The 17,361-nt window shown below is 37.4% G+C and overlaps 1 protein-coding gene across 11 annotated transcripts in view; it reads right to left on the bottom strand.

The window, feature by feature from the left end:
- SCMH1 (Scm polycomb group protein homolog 1) overlaps positions 1-17,361 on the bottom strand; it is a 171,747-nt gene that overhangs the window by 82,333 nt on the left and 72,053 nt on the right. For all 11 annotated transcript variants that reach the window (XM_032303149.1, XM_032303157.1, XM_032303150.1 and 8 more), the window contains one exon: positions 254-342. In XM_032303149.1, coding sequence (XP_032159040.1) covers positions 254-342 — 89 coding nt within the window. The remainder of the gene's footprint in view (positions 1-253; positions 343-17,361) is intronic.

Here is a 17,361-nt window from a genome sequence, read left to right as displayed (position 1 = left end):
CCACTTACAGATAAGGACAAAAGGACACTGCTTATTTTTGGCAGAGTGGGGACCCCAAACCTAGGAATCCTGACTTAGAGTGAAATTTCCTCCAGGGACAGGTGCTGCTTTCTAAGGTACTAAAAAATTCTCCCTCTGAACTAGTTTCTGAGAAGGCACCCTCACTTCATAAAGTAGACACTAGGGGCTTAGTAAATGAAAGAACGTGAGCATCTGACCTTAGGCAAGTGGTGATATCTGAAGGACACCATACCTTGTGGAAAATCCTGATGGGAGCCATCTCTGCTCCATTTAGTGTCTTCAAAAGGAACATGGGCCAAGAGGAGGCATTCAGCCGAAATCCTGCAGCAAACATAATGGGCAACAGATAAAAAATGTGTTTCAAAAGGGAGTGGTGAGATCAAGTTTTCCCTTGGGAATCCAGCTACTCCTGCCACAACCTATATGCTGTGGCAGTTACAGAACCACAGGCTGTTAGGAAAGGACTTAAAGGTGAAATAGAAGAAATGCGTCATTCGACAGCCAAGGAAATGAGGCAAAGGAGAGGGCACAGAACTTGCCCAAGGAAATGTTGCAGAGTAAGAAGTGGAACAAAGTCCCCAACCACCTTTTCTGACTCTGTGAAAAGTATTAGAAAATACATATTATAATGTTTAAAAAGCTTTCCTTGAAAAGTCCAAAACAGATGTGTGACAGGATTAACCAATTCTTAGAAATGATCTAGACAGCAGAGTGTGAAAGGGGATAGGATAATCTCTTAAGAAGAAACCAAATAGGTCAACTGATACACCCAATATACACGTAAATCTTTTTGGTTTCTTTCCATATTAAACTAACTCATTATTTCTCTGTGTCTCACTTTCTCTTCCTTTCTCACACACATACACACACACACACACACACACACACACACACACACAGTACAAAACACTTTCTGATACTCATTTTTCCTTAAACAATTAAGGATGAGACAATGATGAAGATGGAAGGGACAATCCTATCCCACATTTTCCCAGAGAGTAAAAAGAAGCCTAGAGAGATTAATTGTCCATTGTCGTTCAGCAAGTAAAAGCAGAAAAAATGTGCCACTTAATTAATAAATTGTAAAAATAAGATTGTTATCGTAGTTAGGTCTTCCAAATAGAACTCTGAATGTTTCCCTTTATTTGGCTTCAACTCTCTAACCTGAGATACTCAAAACTAGTGCTTTTTGAGAAGTCTTCCTATTGACCTCAGCTTTCCCATTCCTCACAAAACAACAGACAGGCTGCATCAAAGCTGCAGAGCTGGAAATATCAACTGTTATTATTGAGAACTTTACTGTGTATGTGACACCGTGCCGATCGCTTTCCATAGACCATCTACTACTCAAGACAACCCAGGGAGGTAGATATTATCTCCACTTTATAGAGGAGAAGAGAGGTATAAAGTAAACTTAAGATCTCGAAGTGAGCAAATGAGGACAGAACTGAAACCCAGGCAGTAGGACCCTTCAGCCCACACTGTGGGACTACATATGCTAGACTATCAATGCGCAAGCAAAATGAAAAAGGAAGAATCGACTTTGGGGATTAAGTATTAATTAATAACTGTAGTTAAGGGGGGGGGAAGTGAAAAGAGAGAAGAATGTGGAGATTAGAGAGTTACCGCGCCACATGATGTAAATGTTTCGTCTCAAAGCTGGCTGGGCTAAGCCAAGCTCCCCCAGGTCAGGCGAGGTCCTGAGGCCACTCATTTGTATCAGCAGTGGTGACAGTAAAGCAGATGTTCCCATCCCTTCATCCAGAACTGCTACTGTTTACTTTTTTGCTTGCCTAGTCTTTTTTCCTTCTGGAAAAATTCTGTGTGATTTGGTGGGAATGCCTATCGCATGACTGTACCAACCTGGCTATGGAACAGAAAACAATGCCAGGTGAAGGCATCAGACTCCCCCCACTGAGAATGTGTATGTATGTCCCAAGTTGGGTCAGCTGTGTTCTGACAGGATAGGCATGTTGGAGGTGTGTCTGTCTTTCTCTGAGATCATGGCTAGAAGGATGTCTGTAGGTTTGGCACTGCTACATGGAGAACATAACTGAGAATAAAGCCATGGTAGAGCAAGAGATGGGGAGCCATGAGAGTGTTTAAAACCCTGTGTCCAAATACACTCGGCTGCAGGCCTTAACTTCTTGGTCATACGGAGTCGGTAATTCTTGCTTCCTCCTTTCACCTGGTTTGAGTAGAGTTTTGTTACTCACAGTCAAAGCAGTCTTGACTACACTTTTCCTTTGATCAGAGTTAAATAAATAAATTTCTTCAGAAATTCGGGCCTGGTCTGTGTGTGAGGAAAACAACTCTCCTCAGGTCAGGCAAGGGCCGAGGCAAGTCAAACCTAGAGCAGATGTGCCGTGAATTGTTCACCATACCTCTGGGCAAGGCGAGGCAAGGCACAACTGTTCTAGGGAGATGCCTGCTATACCTTGATAAAAGAGAAGTAGGAGGAATGACTGCATGATCAGAACATTCAGATTCATGTCCTCAGTTCCCAAGGAGTGCCTTGCTATGTAATTACCAATTCCATTCTTTTAGAAATAGGTTACTCTGGAGCTCCTAGCTCACCTGGAACTTGAAGGAAAAAAAAAAAAGTCCTCTCAGCTCTGGGAACACTATAATAATATTGTAATAGCTAATTCGTATTGACTGCTTATTGTGCATAAAATTCTTCACATGCAATTTCCTTCTGGATATCTGAAATAATACCACGAGGTATGCACTGTTACTACCCTTAGTTTGCAGAAGATGAAATGGAAACTCAAAATAAGTATCTTGTCCAGGGTAGTAAGTGATGAAGACTGCCATATATGATGGCCCCACTCTAGACCTCAGGCTCTTAACTATTCTGTTTCTCTACCTCCTACCAAGCTCCTTCAAGAACAGCACAGAAGTAACACAGAAATGTTACCAACCCAAGGAATTACCGAGGTACCTTATTCCCCAACGCTTACTGTGATGTGGGACCCCCCCTCCAAATTCAAAGGTATCCCAATTCAGTCTTGGGCAGTCACAGATAGCATTTTACCATTGAAAGGGCCCTCAGAGACCATACTGTACAAAGATTTTATGTTGCAGGTTGAACTGAAGTCTAAAACTGAAGTCCAGGGAGGCTACAAAACTTAACTGTGGTAACACAAATTGCTCTTGTAGAATCAGCCTGGAGCCCTAGGACCCTTCATCTGGGTTCTCTTCCATGAAAGTTCTCTTTCATACTATGCTGCCTTCCAAAGAGAACATATATTATGCACATATGAAATGCTAGGCTCTATGTGCTGTGCAAGCTAAGTGGGTTACCTCATTTAATCACTACAACTCTGTGAATTAGGTATGAGAAAAGGAGCACTGGTTCAGGAACCAGGCTGCTTAGATTCAAATCTGGCTCTGCCATTTACCTGATGCGTAACCCAGGGCAAATTACAAAAACTCTCTCTGGTTTTGCTTTTAACAATAAAGTGGAATAGAAATGGTAACCACCTTAGTGGGTTGTTCTAAGGATTAAAATAGGTTAAGACAAGTGAAAGACTTAAAACTCAGCCTGGTATATGACTGGTGTTAGATAAATGCTGGCCATTACAGATGGAAAGACTGAGCTTAGGGAAATGAAGTACAATCTGAGGGGACTACACTAACTAGTCAATAGCAGAGGCAGGACTTCAGCCCATTTCCTCTGTCTCCAGAACCTTCATTATCAATCAGCACATTAATATCTTCAAATATTTCATCACTCAGCCCTACTGTAATGTTTTTACTGGTAAAAGGAGTTTGGGTCATGAATTTGTATAAGAGGGAAGAGAAGAAGAATAAAAATAGTAATTTGAGGATCTTCTTGAATTAAACAATGGCCTGGGGTGCTTATGAGGAAAAGAACAGGTGGGTTCAGAAATCCCAACCTCTGAAAGCGGGAGCACCTTAGCGCTCGGCCACTTGTCCTCTTCTTCTTGGTCTCCAGTCCCTTCCTGGAAAATAGGACTGCCAATTTATATCCCCAGCTCAAACCTCTGCCCTGAGTTTCATGGCCATATTTCCAACTTGTTCTGTAAGTCTACTTGGATGCTAAGAGGTCTCAAAATGACTAAGTTTCAAGCACAACTCTGGATTTGCTGTCCGCCTCCAACTTGTCCAGTCATCTCAGCTCACTGGTACCATTTATTTAAACCCAGCTGGCTCAGGCCAAAAGGCCTAAAAGTCACCTCTGATGCCTTCCTTCTAGCACCCCTCAAATACATTTAATCAGCAAGGCTTGACAGCATGTGCATCTTCAAACCATTTCTTGCCATTCAAGATTTCTCACCCACCAGTGACTGCCCCAATCTAAGGCCCAGTTACACTCTGCCTAGAAAGCTCCATCAGCTTTCTACCTAGACTCCCTGCCTCTACTTTTGCCTCCCTACTGCTCCACATAACAGCCAGAATGGTATGTTTGTGTGTGTGTTTTTAAATATAAATCAGACCACATTACTGTTATGCTTACATCCCACAACACAAAATAAATTTATGGTCTTCAGGTATGTTAACAAGGCTTACATGGTCTGGAATTTGCTTCCTTCTCCTAACTCACCTCCTGTCACTCCTCTGCCCCCTTTCACTGATCTTTCTATTTCTCAGACACACCAAGCTGTATCCTGCCTCAAACACCCTTCCCTTTCTCAAATCTTTGTTAATTCTTTGCCGAACTATCATCTCCTCAGAGAGGCATTCCTAGGCCATCTTACTTAAAACAGCTTCCTAAATCCTGCTCCTTTTGGCCCTTAGCCCTTATCATTGTCTGGATTTTCTTTCTTTTTTTCCTTGTAATGTGTATGTCTTTTCCAACTATGATATAAACTCCATGAGTTTTTACTGGACAAAGGAAAAATCTCCACTTAGTAAACAGGTACCAAGAATCGATGGACACTTTCTCATGTTATCCCATTAAATACTCACAAAAACCAGGTATGGCAGAGTTTAGGAACGATCTGGCAGGTGAGGCAATTGAAATTCAAGGTTAAAAGTCAAGGGAGAGGAACTCACCAGTGCGCACATAACTAAGCTTTTAAGTAGCTGAGCTAATAAGACAAAGCCAGGTCTCTCTAATTCTAAACACAGGCATGCTGCAAGTGTTCTGTGCTTACCTAGGATTTCTTTTAAAAAAATATTTATAAAGAACCGATTATAAGGAGCTTCCTGATATTCCCAAGTCCCACTAGTGGGACTACTGAATAAGTTAGGATCCAGCTGTTTAAACTAACCTTGACCTGAGGAAGCTCTGGACTTAGATGCAGATCAGCAGGCCTAGGATTTAACCAAAGTTCATGCCCTCTGGTGGCGAGTAACAGAACCACATGCATATCAGGAACCACCTGGTAGTGGGTTCCCCTCCCTACCCAGCCATGGTCCCATCCAATAATTCCAAGCTTTGTGAAGTTATTAGACTCTATGGCTGTCAAGACGATTCCCAACTCCCTTTCTTCTCCAAGAGGAGCTTTACATACATGTACATCTACAAATTCATGTACAGAAAGATGCCACTAACTCAATGTACAACCCTGGACAACTTACTTCCTTTTCCCTGTTTCTGTATTTGTCAGATGATGACACAGAATTAAAGCCATGCTTCCAAACTGAGTTGAGTGGATGAGCTCAATTTTACCCCACGCATGAAAGAAAGGAGAAGTGAAACTGGCAGAGAAATGTCAACCACACTGTCTTCCCTGAGGAAGAAGTGAATATCCGGCCTGACTATTTGGGAAGACTGGATTCCTTTTAGTTCTGATAGGACTCTATCCCCACATCGCTGTTCCATTCCCATATACACTTACCAACACAAGTTACCTCAGATTGATTTAATTGAGGGTGGAGGTCGCGACTTACCTTGAGATAGGTATATGTATACCTGGGTCTGGCAGAGTCCTTGCTGTAGAGAAGAGGGAGTTTAGTGAATATTTTTAAGACACCATGGTTAAAGTGACTTCCAAATTTTGGGGTTGACCACCCCCAGAGGTTTTTATGGAGTTCAGATTCTGTGATCACAAAATGAGATGTGTATCTTTTTAAAACCTCCTTTCTATTGACAGGCCTGGGAAGCTATAGCAAGTGGAAAGACTGATCAGTGGCAGGAATATACAAAGGATTCCTTTCAAGTCAAGGTACCCACATATACCCCAGGCCATGTGACTAAGTTTGCTGACTAGGCACTTTGTACTGGGATCCTGACATACTCAACTAGGGGCCTCACCAGAAGCCAGCTTCTGTTTTAGATTCCCAAAAGTAGACATTGGAATCCCCTGAGGGAGCAGTAAAGACTACACTGGTCTCACCCATAATCAGAAATTCTGATTTAACTGATCTGAGGTAAGGCCTAGGCACTGAAATTCTTAAGAACTCTCTGGGTGATTCTAATTGGCAGCCAAGTTTGAGAACTAGTGATTCAAACAGTCCTGTTTATAAGAAATAATCACAGTCCTGAGTAGTAGAATAGGTCAGTGAAACAAGGGAGTGTGAGGAAAAGGTTGGTAGCATTGAGTTAATAGTGTCACCTGAGGATCATTCTACCTTTCCACCTTTTCCCCTGGAGGACTCTGCAAGGGAGTATGAATGTTTCCTTTGTGAACAGAACACACACACATATACACACACAAATCATACAAGATTTTACAGGAGAAGAATGCTCTTCTAGAGCAATGTTTCCCAAATAAAGACCAATTTCGTTAGAGTCTCGGGAGAGTCATTTTACCATGCAGAATCCCAAGCCTCATTACCTAGAGATTCTGATTCAGCAACTCTGGGGAGAAGTCCAGAGGAGGCCTGGGGAACATGAACACACACACACATATATATGTATAATTATATACATAATTTATTTAAACTTTTTATTTTGAAAAATCTTAAACCTAAAGTAGCAAAACAGTACACGAACAACCATGTACCCTTTACCTAGATTTAACAACTAGCAACATTTCACTATTTTGCTTTCCATCTATCTACACACACTTTTTCCTCTGAACTACAAGAAAGTCAGAGACACAGTGACACTTCACCCCTAAATACATCAGTACACTTGTCCTTAGAACAAGGACACTCTCCTTTAAAACTGCAATACTGTCATACCCAAGAAATTTAATTAAAAATATTAATTGTCCCCAGAATGTCCTTTATAGCTATTTAATTTTTAAATACAAGAACTGATCAAGAATTACATACTGCATTTGGTTGTCATGTTCCTTTAGTCTCCTTTAGTCTAGAACAGTCCTATTGCCTTTGTTTTCCATGAAACATGTTTTTGAAAAGTGTGGGCTAGCTGTTTAATAGAATACCCCAAAATTTGGATTTCTGATTGTTTCCTTATGATTACACTCATACTAACCAGTTTTGATAAAAATACAAGTGATGTTGAATACTTCTCACTTCATTACTTTAAGAAGCACATAATGTCCGTTTATCTAATCACTGATACTAAATTTGATCACTTGTAAAGGAGTGACTGACAGATTTCTTCATTATAATTTCCCTTTGTAATTAATAGGTAATCAGTGTGGAAAAACACTGAGATTATGTGAATATCCTATTCTCTGATAACCTTTTTTTTTAACCCAATCGTTCTAGCATTCATTGATTATCCCTGACTGAATCAATTAAAATGGTGGTTGCAAAATGGTAATTTTCTATCCTTCTTTCTATATTTATTAGCTGTCATTCTGTAATTAGACCTTTTCCTGCAAATGTAAAATTTTTTTGTTTTTGTACACTAGGGACCCATGGAAGCCAATACCATTGTTCTTTTGTTTTCATTATTCTTTCTGATCATATTGCTCCAATTTTGGTGAGTCAGAGCCCCTTCTAGCTGGCTCCTGTGTCTTTCTGATAGGTCCCCATCATTCTTTGAGAATTCTTTTCTTTCTGGAATAACAGAAGGTTCCAAATTCGCCTTACATTTTCTCTTCTGCTCAGCCTTGAAATCAGCCATTTCTCCACGGAGCCATGATTCCTTCCTGTGAAGAGTGGGATTTAGGAACCACATTGCTACTGAGGTGTCTTTCCTTCTAAACCTTTTCAATGAACAGAGCTTATGGAATTATAGTACAAGTATATATAAAATTATATAATTTTTTTTGAATTAACAGTTCATATAGATACCTGCAACTCAAAATCTGTACTACAGGGTTCTTCATCTTCCCCCGTCCCATGTTTGTATCTTATTTACTCAATGGCTCTATCTTCAATGCATGTAGAATAGCTTCAGATGATTAAGGTAAAACCACTAAGATTAAGAAAACATCAGAATTTATTTGAAGTTCCATTTTTTTTCTTTGAAATATGTCCCATTAAGGGTATACTGTGAAGGTTCTGTGCGGAAGTTATTTGAATTAACTTTTTCAAGGTTGTTATGATATCCATTTGATACACAGTTCAGTTTGTTTCTGTTTGTAATCAATTTTAGGTTACGATTTGTTTTTTTCTGGTTTCATTTTATTTTTTTGAGTAAAATAGTTACATAACACAAAAGTTCAGAGAATATAAGAGTATTCTCAGAGAAGTCTCACTCCCATTGCTATAATTTCTACACTATTCTCAGATACTCCCAGTAGGTGACCTTTTCATTTTTTCTGGTTTAACATTCCCATGTTTCTTCTTATAAAAGTATACAAAATATGGAATTTTGTGCATAAAAGGTGCACATGTGTGTATACATATTTCCCCTTCTCTTTCTCAAAAGGGGCATTAAGCATATTCACACTGCTGTGCAACCATCACCACCATGCATCTCCAGAACTTCACCTTCCCCAAGGGAACTCTGCAGCCATTAAACAATAATTTGCCATTCTTTCCTCCCCACCAGCTCCTAGCAACCACCATTCTATTTTCTGTCTCTGAATTTACCTAAATTAGGTATCTCATCTCAGTGGGATCATACAGTGTTTGTCCTTTTGTGACCAGCTTATTTCACTTACCACAACATCTATATTGTAGCATGGGTCAGAATCTCTTTCCCTTTTAAAGTTCAGTAACAATCCACTGTATGAATATGCCACATTTTGTTTAGCCTTTCTTCCACTGACATACATTTGGGTTTTTTCGACCTTTTGGCTACTGTGAATAATGCTTCTAAACATAGGTATACAAATATCTGCTTGAGTCCCTGCTTTTAATTGTTTTGTCTGTATACCCAGAAAGTGGAAGTGCTAAATCATATGGTAATTCTATTTTTCATTTTTTGAAGAAACACCATATTGTTTTCCATAGTGGCTGCACCATTTTATATCTTCATCAATAGTGCACAAAGATTCCAATTTCTCCACATCATCACCAACACTTTTTTCTATTTGATAATAGCCATCTTAATGGGTGTGAAATATTATTTCAGTGTGGTTTTGATTTGTATTTTCCTAATGATTAGTGATGCTGGGCATCTTTTCATGTGCTTACTGGCCATTTAGAAAAATGTCTATTCAAGTCCTTTGCTCATTTTATAATCAGGTTGTTTGTTTTTTTATTGTTGTTGAGTTGAAGGAATTTTTAAAAATATTCTGGATATTAACCTCTTATCAGATACAGGATTTGCAAATATTTTCTGCCATCCTGTGAGTTCCCTTTTCATTCTGCTGATATTGTCCATTGGTGAACAAAAGTTTTTAATGTGATTTTCTTTCTTTTTATGTGCTTTTGGTGTCATTTCCAAGAAATCATTGCCAATTCCAATGTCATGAAGCTTTCCCCCTATATTTTCTCCTTGGAGTTTTATAGTTATAGCTTCTACATTTAGGACTATCATCCGGTTGGAGTTAATTTTTGTACATAGTGTGGAGGTAAGTTCCGGCGTCATTCTTCTCTATGTGCATACCCAGTTGGCTCTCCACCAGCTGTTGGGAATCCACTGAAATGTTTCAGTACTGCTGCTGAAAATCAGTTGAGCATAAACATATAAGTTCATCTCTGGACTCTCCAACCTAATCCACTGATCTATGTCTATCTTCATACCAGTACCACATGTATTGAGTTTTGTTGCTGTATAATAAGTTGTGAAATCAGAAAATGTGAGTCTTAGGTAGAATGCTAATTTTTGTCAAAGGTCAGATGACTTTCTTCCTTACCTATTGTAATATGGTGAATTTCACTAGCGATTTTTCTAAAGTTAAATCTTCTTTTCATTCTCAGAAAAAAAAACACATTACTTTGCTTTGATAAATTATTGTTTTAAATATGCTGAATTCTAATTCCTAATATTTTAAGATTTTTATAACAATATTCATACATGAAATTGTGTGTGTGTGTGTGTGTGTTTGTGTGTGTGTGTAATATAAACCAGGCTTAGGTATCCAAATTCTACCTGCTTCATGAAAAGAACCTGCATGTTTTCCTACTTTTCTATGATCTAGAACTGCACTGTCCAGTAGGGTAGCCATCAGCCACACAGGCTTTTTAACTTTAAACTATAATTAAGCAAAATTAAAAATTTAGGTCTTTAGTTGCAGTAGCCACATGTGGCTGCTGACTACCACACTGGACAGCACAGATGCAAAACATTTCCATTATCACAGAAAGCTCTTTTGGCTATCACTGACTTATAACAACTTACGTAGAAGGAGAAAATCTGGTCTTAGAGGTTTTGCAGGATTCCCGTTAAATAACCTGCACATAGTGCTTTGCTATAGGTACAATACAATTTTTTGAAATCTTTTATATGTTTTCTATGTATCTGTTTAAATATAACAATGTTATTTGGGTCTATTTTGACAATAGTATTTTCCTATTTCATCTCACTTTTCTATTTTACTTACATCTAGTTATTTCCTCCCTTTGTCATCTCTACGTTTGTATATCTGCACTTATTCCTTTTTATTTCTTTCATAGGCTAACTAGTGGTTTGTGTATTTTGTGTACTTTCCCCCCAAAAGACCAGTATTTTGATTTATTGCTTTTTTTACTTTCTACCTCATTAGCTTCTGTTTTATCTTTATTTTTCTTCTTCCTTTTTATCTTCTTTGTACTGTGACTTTTTTTCTAGTCTTTTGAATTGGGAATTTAAATTCTTAATTTTTACCCTTTTCATTTTTGTTCATGTCAAGCAGTTAAGGCTATCAGTTTTCTTCCAATTACTGCTTTAATTGATCTCAAAATTCTGATATGTGATGTTTATTATCATTACTTTTTAGAAATTTTGCAATTTTAGTTTATATTTCCCTTTTCAAGCAAGAGTTGTTTAGAGTTTTAGATTTCAATGTAGAAGGACATTTAGCAGGTATAAAGTTTCACATGCATACACATATATGATCTGCCTTATTCATTAAAGTCTTTCTATTTATTTATCTTTTTTGGTACCAAATTATTTTATTTGGAGGAATGGTATAAATGAAAGTAGATGTTTTGGTACGACTTACAGAAAAGAAAGTCTTTAATACCTTTACTTTTTGTCTCTTGGGCTCCCTTGCCTTGAGAGGTGTGTTAAATCTATTAGTGTGTTTGTCTCTCTACCACCTCTTTGCATCTACCATCATTTCTATTTTGTGAAGACAGATACTATGTGATCTGGTTCTGAAATATTTTTAACTATTATATATATATATATTTTTTTCATTGTGAATTGTGTCACCATTAAGCATTATAAAGTGGCTTCTCTTGTTTCATGCATCTTGGTCTGAATTCTACCTTGTCTAATACCAGAACTGCAATCTCCGCTATTATATTGTTTGACTTTCCTTTGTATCGCCTTGTCCATCCTTTTGTTTTTGGTCTTTCTCCTTCACTTCTACTGGGCTTGACTTTGAGCACCAATCTGAAAAATTTTTTTTTCAATAGGTGAGTTAAAACCATTTACATTTATTGATGTAAATTACACATTTGGTCTCAACTCTCTCACATTATGTTTTATTTATGGTGCTTTCCATATTTAGTTCATTTCTTTCTCTGTATGGTCTGCTCCTTGATCTTTTTGTTCCTTTGTTATGCAGGAAATTTTGGAATTTTGTTTTTGTGGTTACCTTTATACTAACATATTTTCTAATGTCCTTAATTTACCTTTTCCTCATTTTGGTTTCTACTATTTGGTTTATCAGTTTCAGGTGATATCCTTTGATCCCATCTAAGGATATTACAGGAGGAAGGGAGTTTGCTTCCTGGTTATAGCATGTTCACATGGCGGGCTCCTGCAGTACGCCCACCTTCTCCATTGCGCATATCCTGCAGGGCCTGACAGCCAGCAGTATCAGTAGTCAGCGCTGCCACCACCCTCCCACAGATGGTTTTGTAGCACTCCAGAGAGACAGCTCTCCGTGAACTGCTTTCCTTAGAGGTACCCTAAAAGTACCTCTTGCAAATTTCTAGCAAGTTCCACTGCTGTAGCACCACAGTGACTTCTCTCATCCAGTGAGCCACAGTTGTGCCTCCTCCAACAAGATCGACTTCTCTGCCCTGAGGGTGGGGGAGGGGAGGTCTTTCCTTGGGGTCTCTATCTCAGCTCCAGTGTAGTGGCTTCTCCTTAAGTCTGCTCTTATATTCTTTAAAGTTCTCTTTCCTTTTTGATTAGCCAATCCCTCAATATCCCAATCCTGTGTTACAGTTAACAATTATATTACACTCTCTGTGTTCAAATTACTGTGTGGGTTCTTTCCCTTCATGGGATCCATACTGATACCATACTGTTCTACTCTTGTTTCCACCTGTGTTTTTCTTAGCTTGATCACTGATCATTCCTTGTTTGGATGAAGCTCTTTCTGTAACTGATTCCTCAGGTAGGGCTTGGGGTTATAGTACTTCTCGAGTTCTTGCACACTGAACACAGTTTCAGTATAAGCTCAATATCTGAAAAACAGCTTGTATAGATATAAAACACCCCGTTCTTATTTTCTTTCTTTGTACTTTGCCGTAGAGAAGTATGATGCAAAGTTCACTTTCTTTCCCTTTTAAATACACTTGGCCTTTTTTTCTGAAGGCTTAGAGGGATTTTTCTTTATTCTTAGAGTGTAACAGTTTTACTAGGATACATCTTAGTGTAACCAATCTGAAACAATCTTTCCAGGAAAAAGCCCTCTTCAATATGTAGATTCATGTCTTCTTTAATTTTTGGAAAACTTTCTTATAATTTTAAGTATCAACTGTTTCATTATTTTGTTCGTCTTCTTCAGGGACTCCAATTATACATGCATACATACATTTACATATACACATTCTATCTTTATTGATTATGTTCTATATCTAATGGTTCCTTTCTGATACTTTTTAACCTTTCCAAATATTTACTTTTTTTCTCTTGGCTGTTTTATTTCTCTTCTCAATATCCCTTATTATATTTTCAGTTAAGCCTATTATCCATTGGGCACCCTAGAATTGAGTGTGCAATTGCGATTATTTTGTTTTTCTTCAATTTTCTTCCTTGAGTTCGGACAATTCTATTTTCACACTTTCCCGTCTCTTCTGCATTTCTAGTCTGACTTTTAAAATTTATGATTAAAGGGGTTTTTTTCATATCTTTCAATACTTGTTTAATTCAAGTTTGCTGTTGTGTAATAGTTTTCTTCTGGTTAGTCGCTGATTTTGGCAGAATTTTCAGTAGTTAAAATAGTTTTATCCTCATCTTTGGTTTTTCATCATATAGAAACTTTTTGTAGATACTGACTGCTATTTCTTAATCATGTGAAATATCTTATATTTTCCTGGACCAACAAATACAGGAGGTTCTGTTTTGGCAGGAATCTTGGGTTATGAATTTCTGTTGACATAGTGAAACACGGTTTCTTTAGTAGATGAGACTGTTGGGATGGAATGGGAAGACTGGTCTGTCTTTTGACTGATTCTCTTCTGTTTCTGTATAATTCTGAATTACAACACCCCTGCTTCCTTCTTTTCCTTCAACATATGTCTGTCCTCCCTCAAAGGTAGTTATCTTCTCAAGAGTGCTATCTCTAGTCCCTCACACTTTCAATTCACTCTCTTCCTTTGGATTCCCCAGTAGCCAATGTTCTAATCAAGTAGATCTTAGCTCTGTTCTCAGTATTTCCCACTCTAAATTGAACTCTCTTTTCCCGGAGGTGATTTTGACTGTGTTAGGCCCCCACTGCCCTCACCTTTCTAAATGCCATTTCTACCTACATAAAACTATTCATTCTGGTTTGGGTCAGGGGGTCACGTACTAGCTCTAATGATTTCAGATCTTTATACCTGAGCATGTAGACAATATGTGATTGAAATCTGTGGTATTCTTGACTCCTAGTAATGTTTAAATTGGTTTGGTTTCCTTTTTGATCCACACGTTTCTAGTGAATTTATTGAAAGACTGTGATTTAAATTGTCACCATTATCCTTGGAACTTTATATAGTTGAGCCCTGAATGATGCAGAGGGGGTACAACCCCCTACCACCGCATGCACTCAAAAAATCATGTGTAACTTTTGACTCCCTCAAAACTTAACTACTAAAAACCTACTGTTGACCTGAAACCTTAACAATAATATAAAGACCTGATTAACACATATTTTGTATGTTTTATGTATTATATAGAGTATTCTTAAAATAGGCTAGAGAAAAGAAAATGTTATTAAGGGGTGCCTGGGTGGCTCAGTCAGTTAAGCATCTGCCTTTGACTTAGGTCATGATCCCAGGGTCCTGGGATCAAGCTCCATATCGGGCTCTCTGCTCAGCATGGAGCCTGCCCCTCCTCTCCCTCTGCCTGCCCCTCTGTCTGTTGCTCTGTCTACTTGTGCTCTCACCATCAAAAAAATATTAAAAAATCTTTAAAAAAACAAAGAAAATGTTATTAAGAAAACAAGGAAGGGAAAATACATTTATAATAGTGTACTACACTTACCGAAATAAATCTGTGTACGATGGAGCTATGCAGTGCAAACCTGGGTTGTTCAAGGGTCAATTGTGCTTTTTAATAGCCTATCAATATGATTCTAAATAGTGACTCATAAAGCAGGTTGAGAACTACACAGTTTAATGCAGCTATAAAAAGGAATGAGAAATATCTCCGCACTACTAAGAAATCAACTTTAGGATCTTTCATTAAATGGAAAAAGCAAGGTTAAGACAACTATGCATAGTATGCTGTCATTTATATAATAAAGTGGGGAATACATATGTATATATGTACATACACAGACACAGACACACATACACACACAAACGTATTTTTATTTTTAAAAAATGAAGTACAAACTATAAAATTAAAAGAAAGCAGCACCTATGGCAGAAGAAAGCAATAAGATGAAGGGGATTTCTCTGAATATACTTTGCTCTATAGATTTTACTTTAAGAATGATTTGTATCAGATATATATTTTAAAAGGAACAATTCTAAAAAGCAATCTCTAAAAAAAAAATACAGGGGTGCCTGTGTGGCTGTCAATTGAGCATCAGAGGGAGAGGATTCTCTCCCTCTCCCTCTGCCCCTCCCCCAATTCATGTACATTCTCTCTCTCTCTCCCTCTCTCTCAAATAAATAAATAAATAAATCTTTAAAAAATACAACAAATGAACCTAAGTTTATATCAAGTTGGTGGCACTGCAACCCAGAGAGAAACTAACACAAACAACCTTATATCATATTATTGACTATCCCTCACTTGAGGGTAAGAAAAAAAGAGATGTAAGTAACTCAAACACTGTCAGTAATGAGGATGGTGGTAAAGAGTTATTGTTATTCTGAGACTACTGTATGTGTCTATACAATAGAACAAATGAGTTATTTTGTTAGTGATATGGAGAATGAGGGTTTTGTTCTAGTATAAAGGAGATACAGATTTAAGATAGCAAAGATAAAGTAAATAAAAACACCATTTGTCCTGAATTTTAGTAGGACGTATCAATAACAACTAACAATTTTATCTTTAATAATAATAGTAAGGCAGTTCCTATCTCTGCCACAAAGACATAGAAAGAACAACCAACACAGCCGCTCTGAGCACTCTAGTGTTCAGATTATAGTCTCTATCATTTCCCACTAAAAGGAACCCACGCACCTAAAAGAAATAGCTGAAGTCATATTTGGGGCAGATAATATATAAGATAAACCTGGAACATTTTGAAATTTCAGAAGTCCAAGAGAGCTATCAAGCATTAAAGAGTCTCCTGACTCCTGAGCCATTGATATGGCTCCTATATAGCCAACAAATGGAATCAATAAGGATAATTAGTGCAATGGAATGAAACATGTCAAGTATGTATGAATTCTTGGGTTTACAATAGTAAACTACAGTAACAACAACAACAAAAAAACTATCCTTAAATATTTTTGGAGGATGGTAGTAAACCAATTCATCATTTTGTAAATTGATAAATAAAGAAAAGAATCAAGCATTTAAGCTTTCTTCCATGAGTGATATCCTCACAATAGCCAAATAATTGATAGAAGTTTTATTTTAATAGACATATTCCATTTAATTTATGTGGATAGAATTATTTATAAGATTAAAATTTCCCATTCTGCAATCATAATGAATTGATCGATCTAAATAAGGGGTCAGCAAATTATAGCCAGCAAGCTATTCATCTGTTTTTATAGATTTAAGATTTTATTGGAACACAGCATTGCTCATTTGTTTATGTATTGTCTCTGGCTGCTTTTGTATTACAAAAACAAAGCTGACTAGTTGTAACTGAGAATGTACAGCCAATAAGCCTGAAAGTTTTGCTGTCTAATCCTTTAAGAAAATCTGTCAACCTTTGATCTAGGCCATAAGCAGTAATGGCTGCTACATTATAAAATAAGAGACAACGAGACCATATATGCTTCCTAATAGAAGTAAACACCATCATCTATGAGATATTCTTATAAAAAAAAAACTGAACCTGAACCTGATCAAGCCTCTAGACCTAGCTGCCAATTTCTAGGAGACAGAAAACAGAGAAACCTATCAAATGATACCATAGAGATACAACTGGCAAAATCTAATTGTGGGGGATATTAAAGACAAATTATTTAGGCTTTTCAACAAATAAATTGTAAGACAAAAATAAGAGAGAAGGAGAACCCTCAGGTTAAAAGAGACTTAAAGGACATATCAACCAACTGCAATATGTGGATATTTGGATCCTGATTCAAAGAAACTAAGAGAGAAAGAGAAAGAAACAGACAACAGGGAAAATTTAAACACTGAGTAAATATTTGTTGATATTAATGAATTATCATTAATTTATATGTGATAATGTTATTGTGATTATGTTTTAAAAATATTATCTATGAGACATAGATACTAAATATTTAAGGATAGAATGATATGATGTTTGGGCATTTGGGCAGGAGGGGGCAGGGAGTACATGCGGATCACAAATAAAACAAGACTGACTATGTGATGGTAATTATCAAGGATGAAGAATACATGGACATCAACTGCACTATTCCTTCTACTTTTGTATA

Source organism: Mustela erminea, chromosome 10 (assembly GCF_009829155.1).
Source record: "Mustela erminea isolate mMusErm1 chromosome 10, mMusErm1.Pri, whole genome shotgun sequence".
Lineage (NCBI taxonomy): Eukaryota > Metazoa > Chordata > Mammalia > Carnivora > Mustelidae > Mustela > Mustela erminea.
This window is presented reverse-complemented; position numbering and strand designations above follow the sequence as displayed.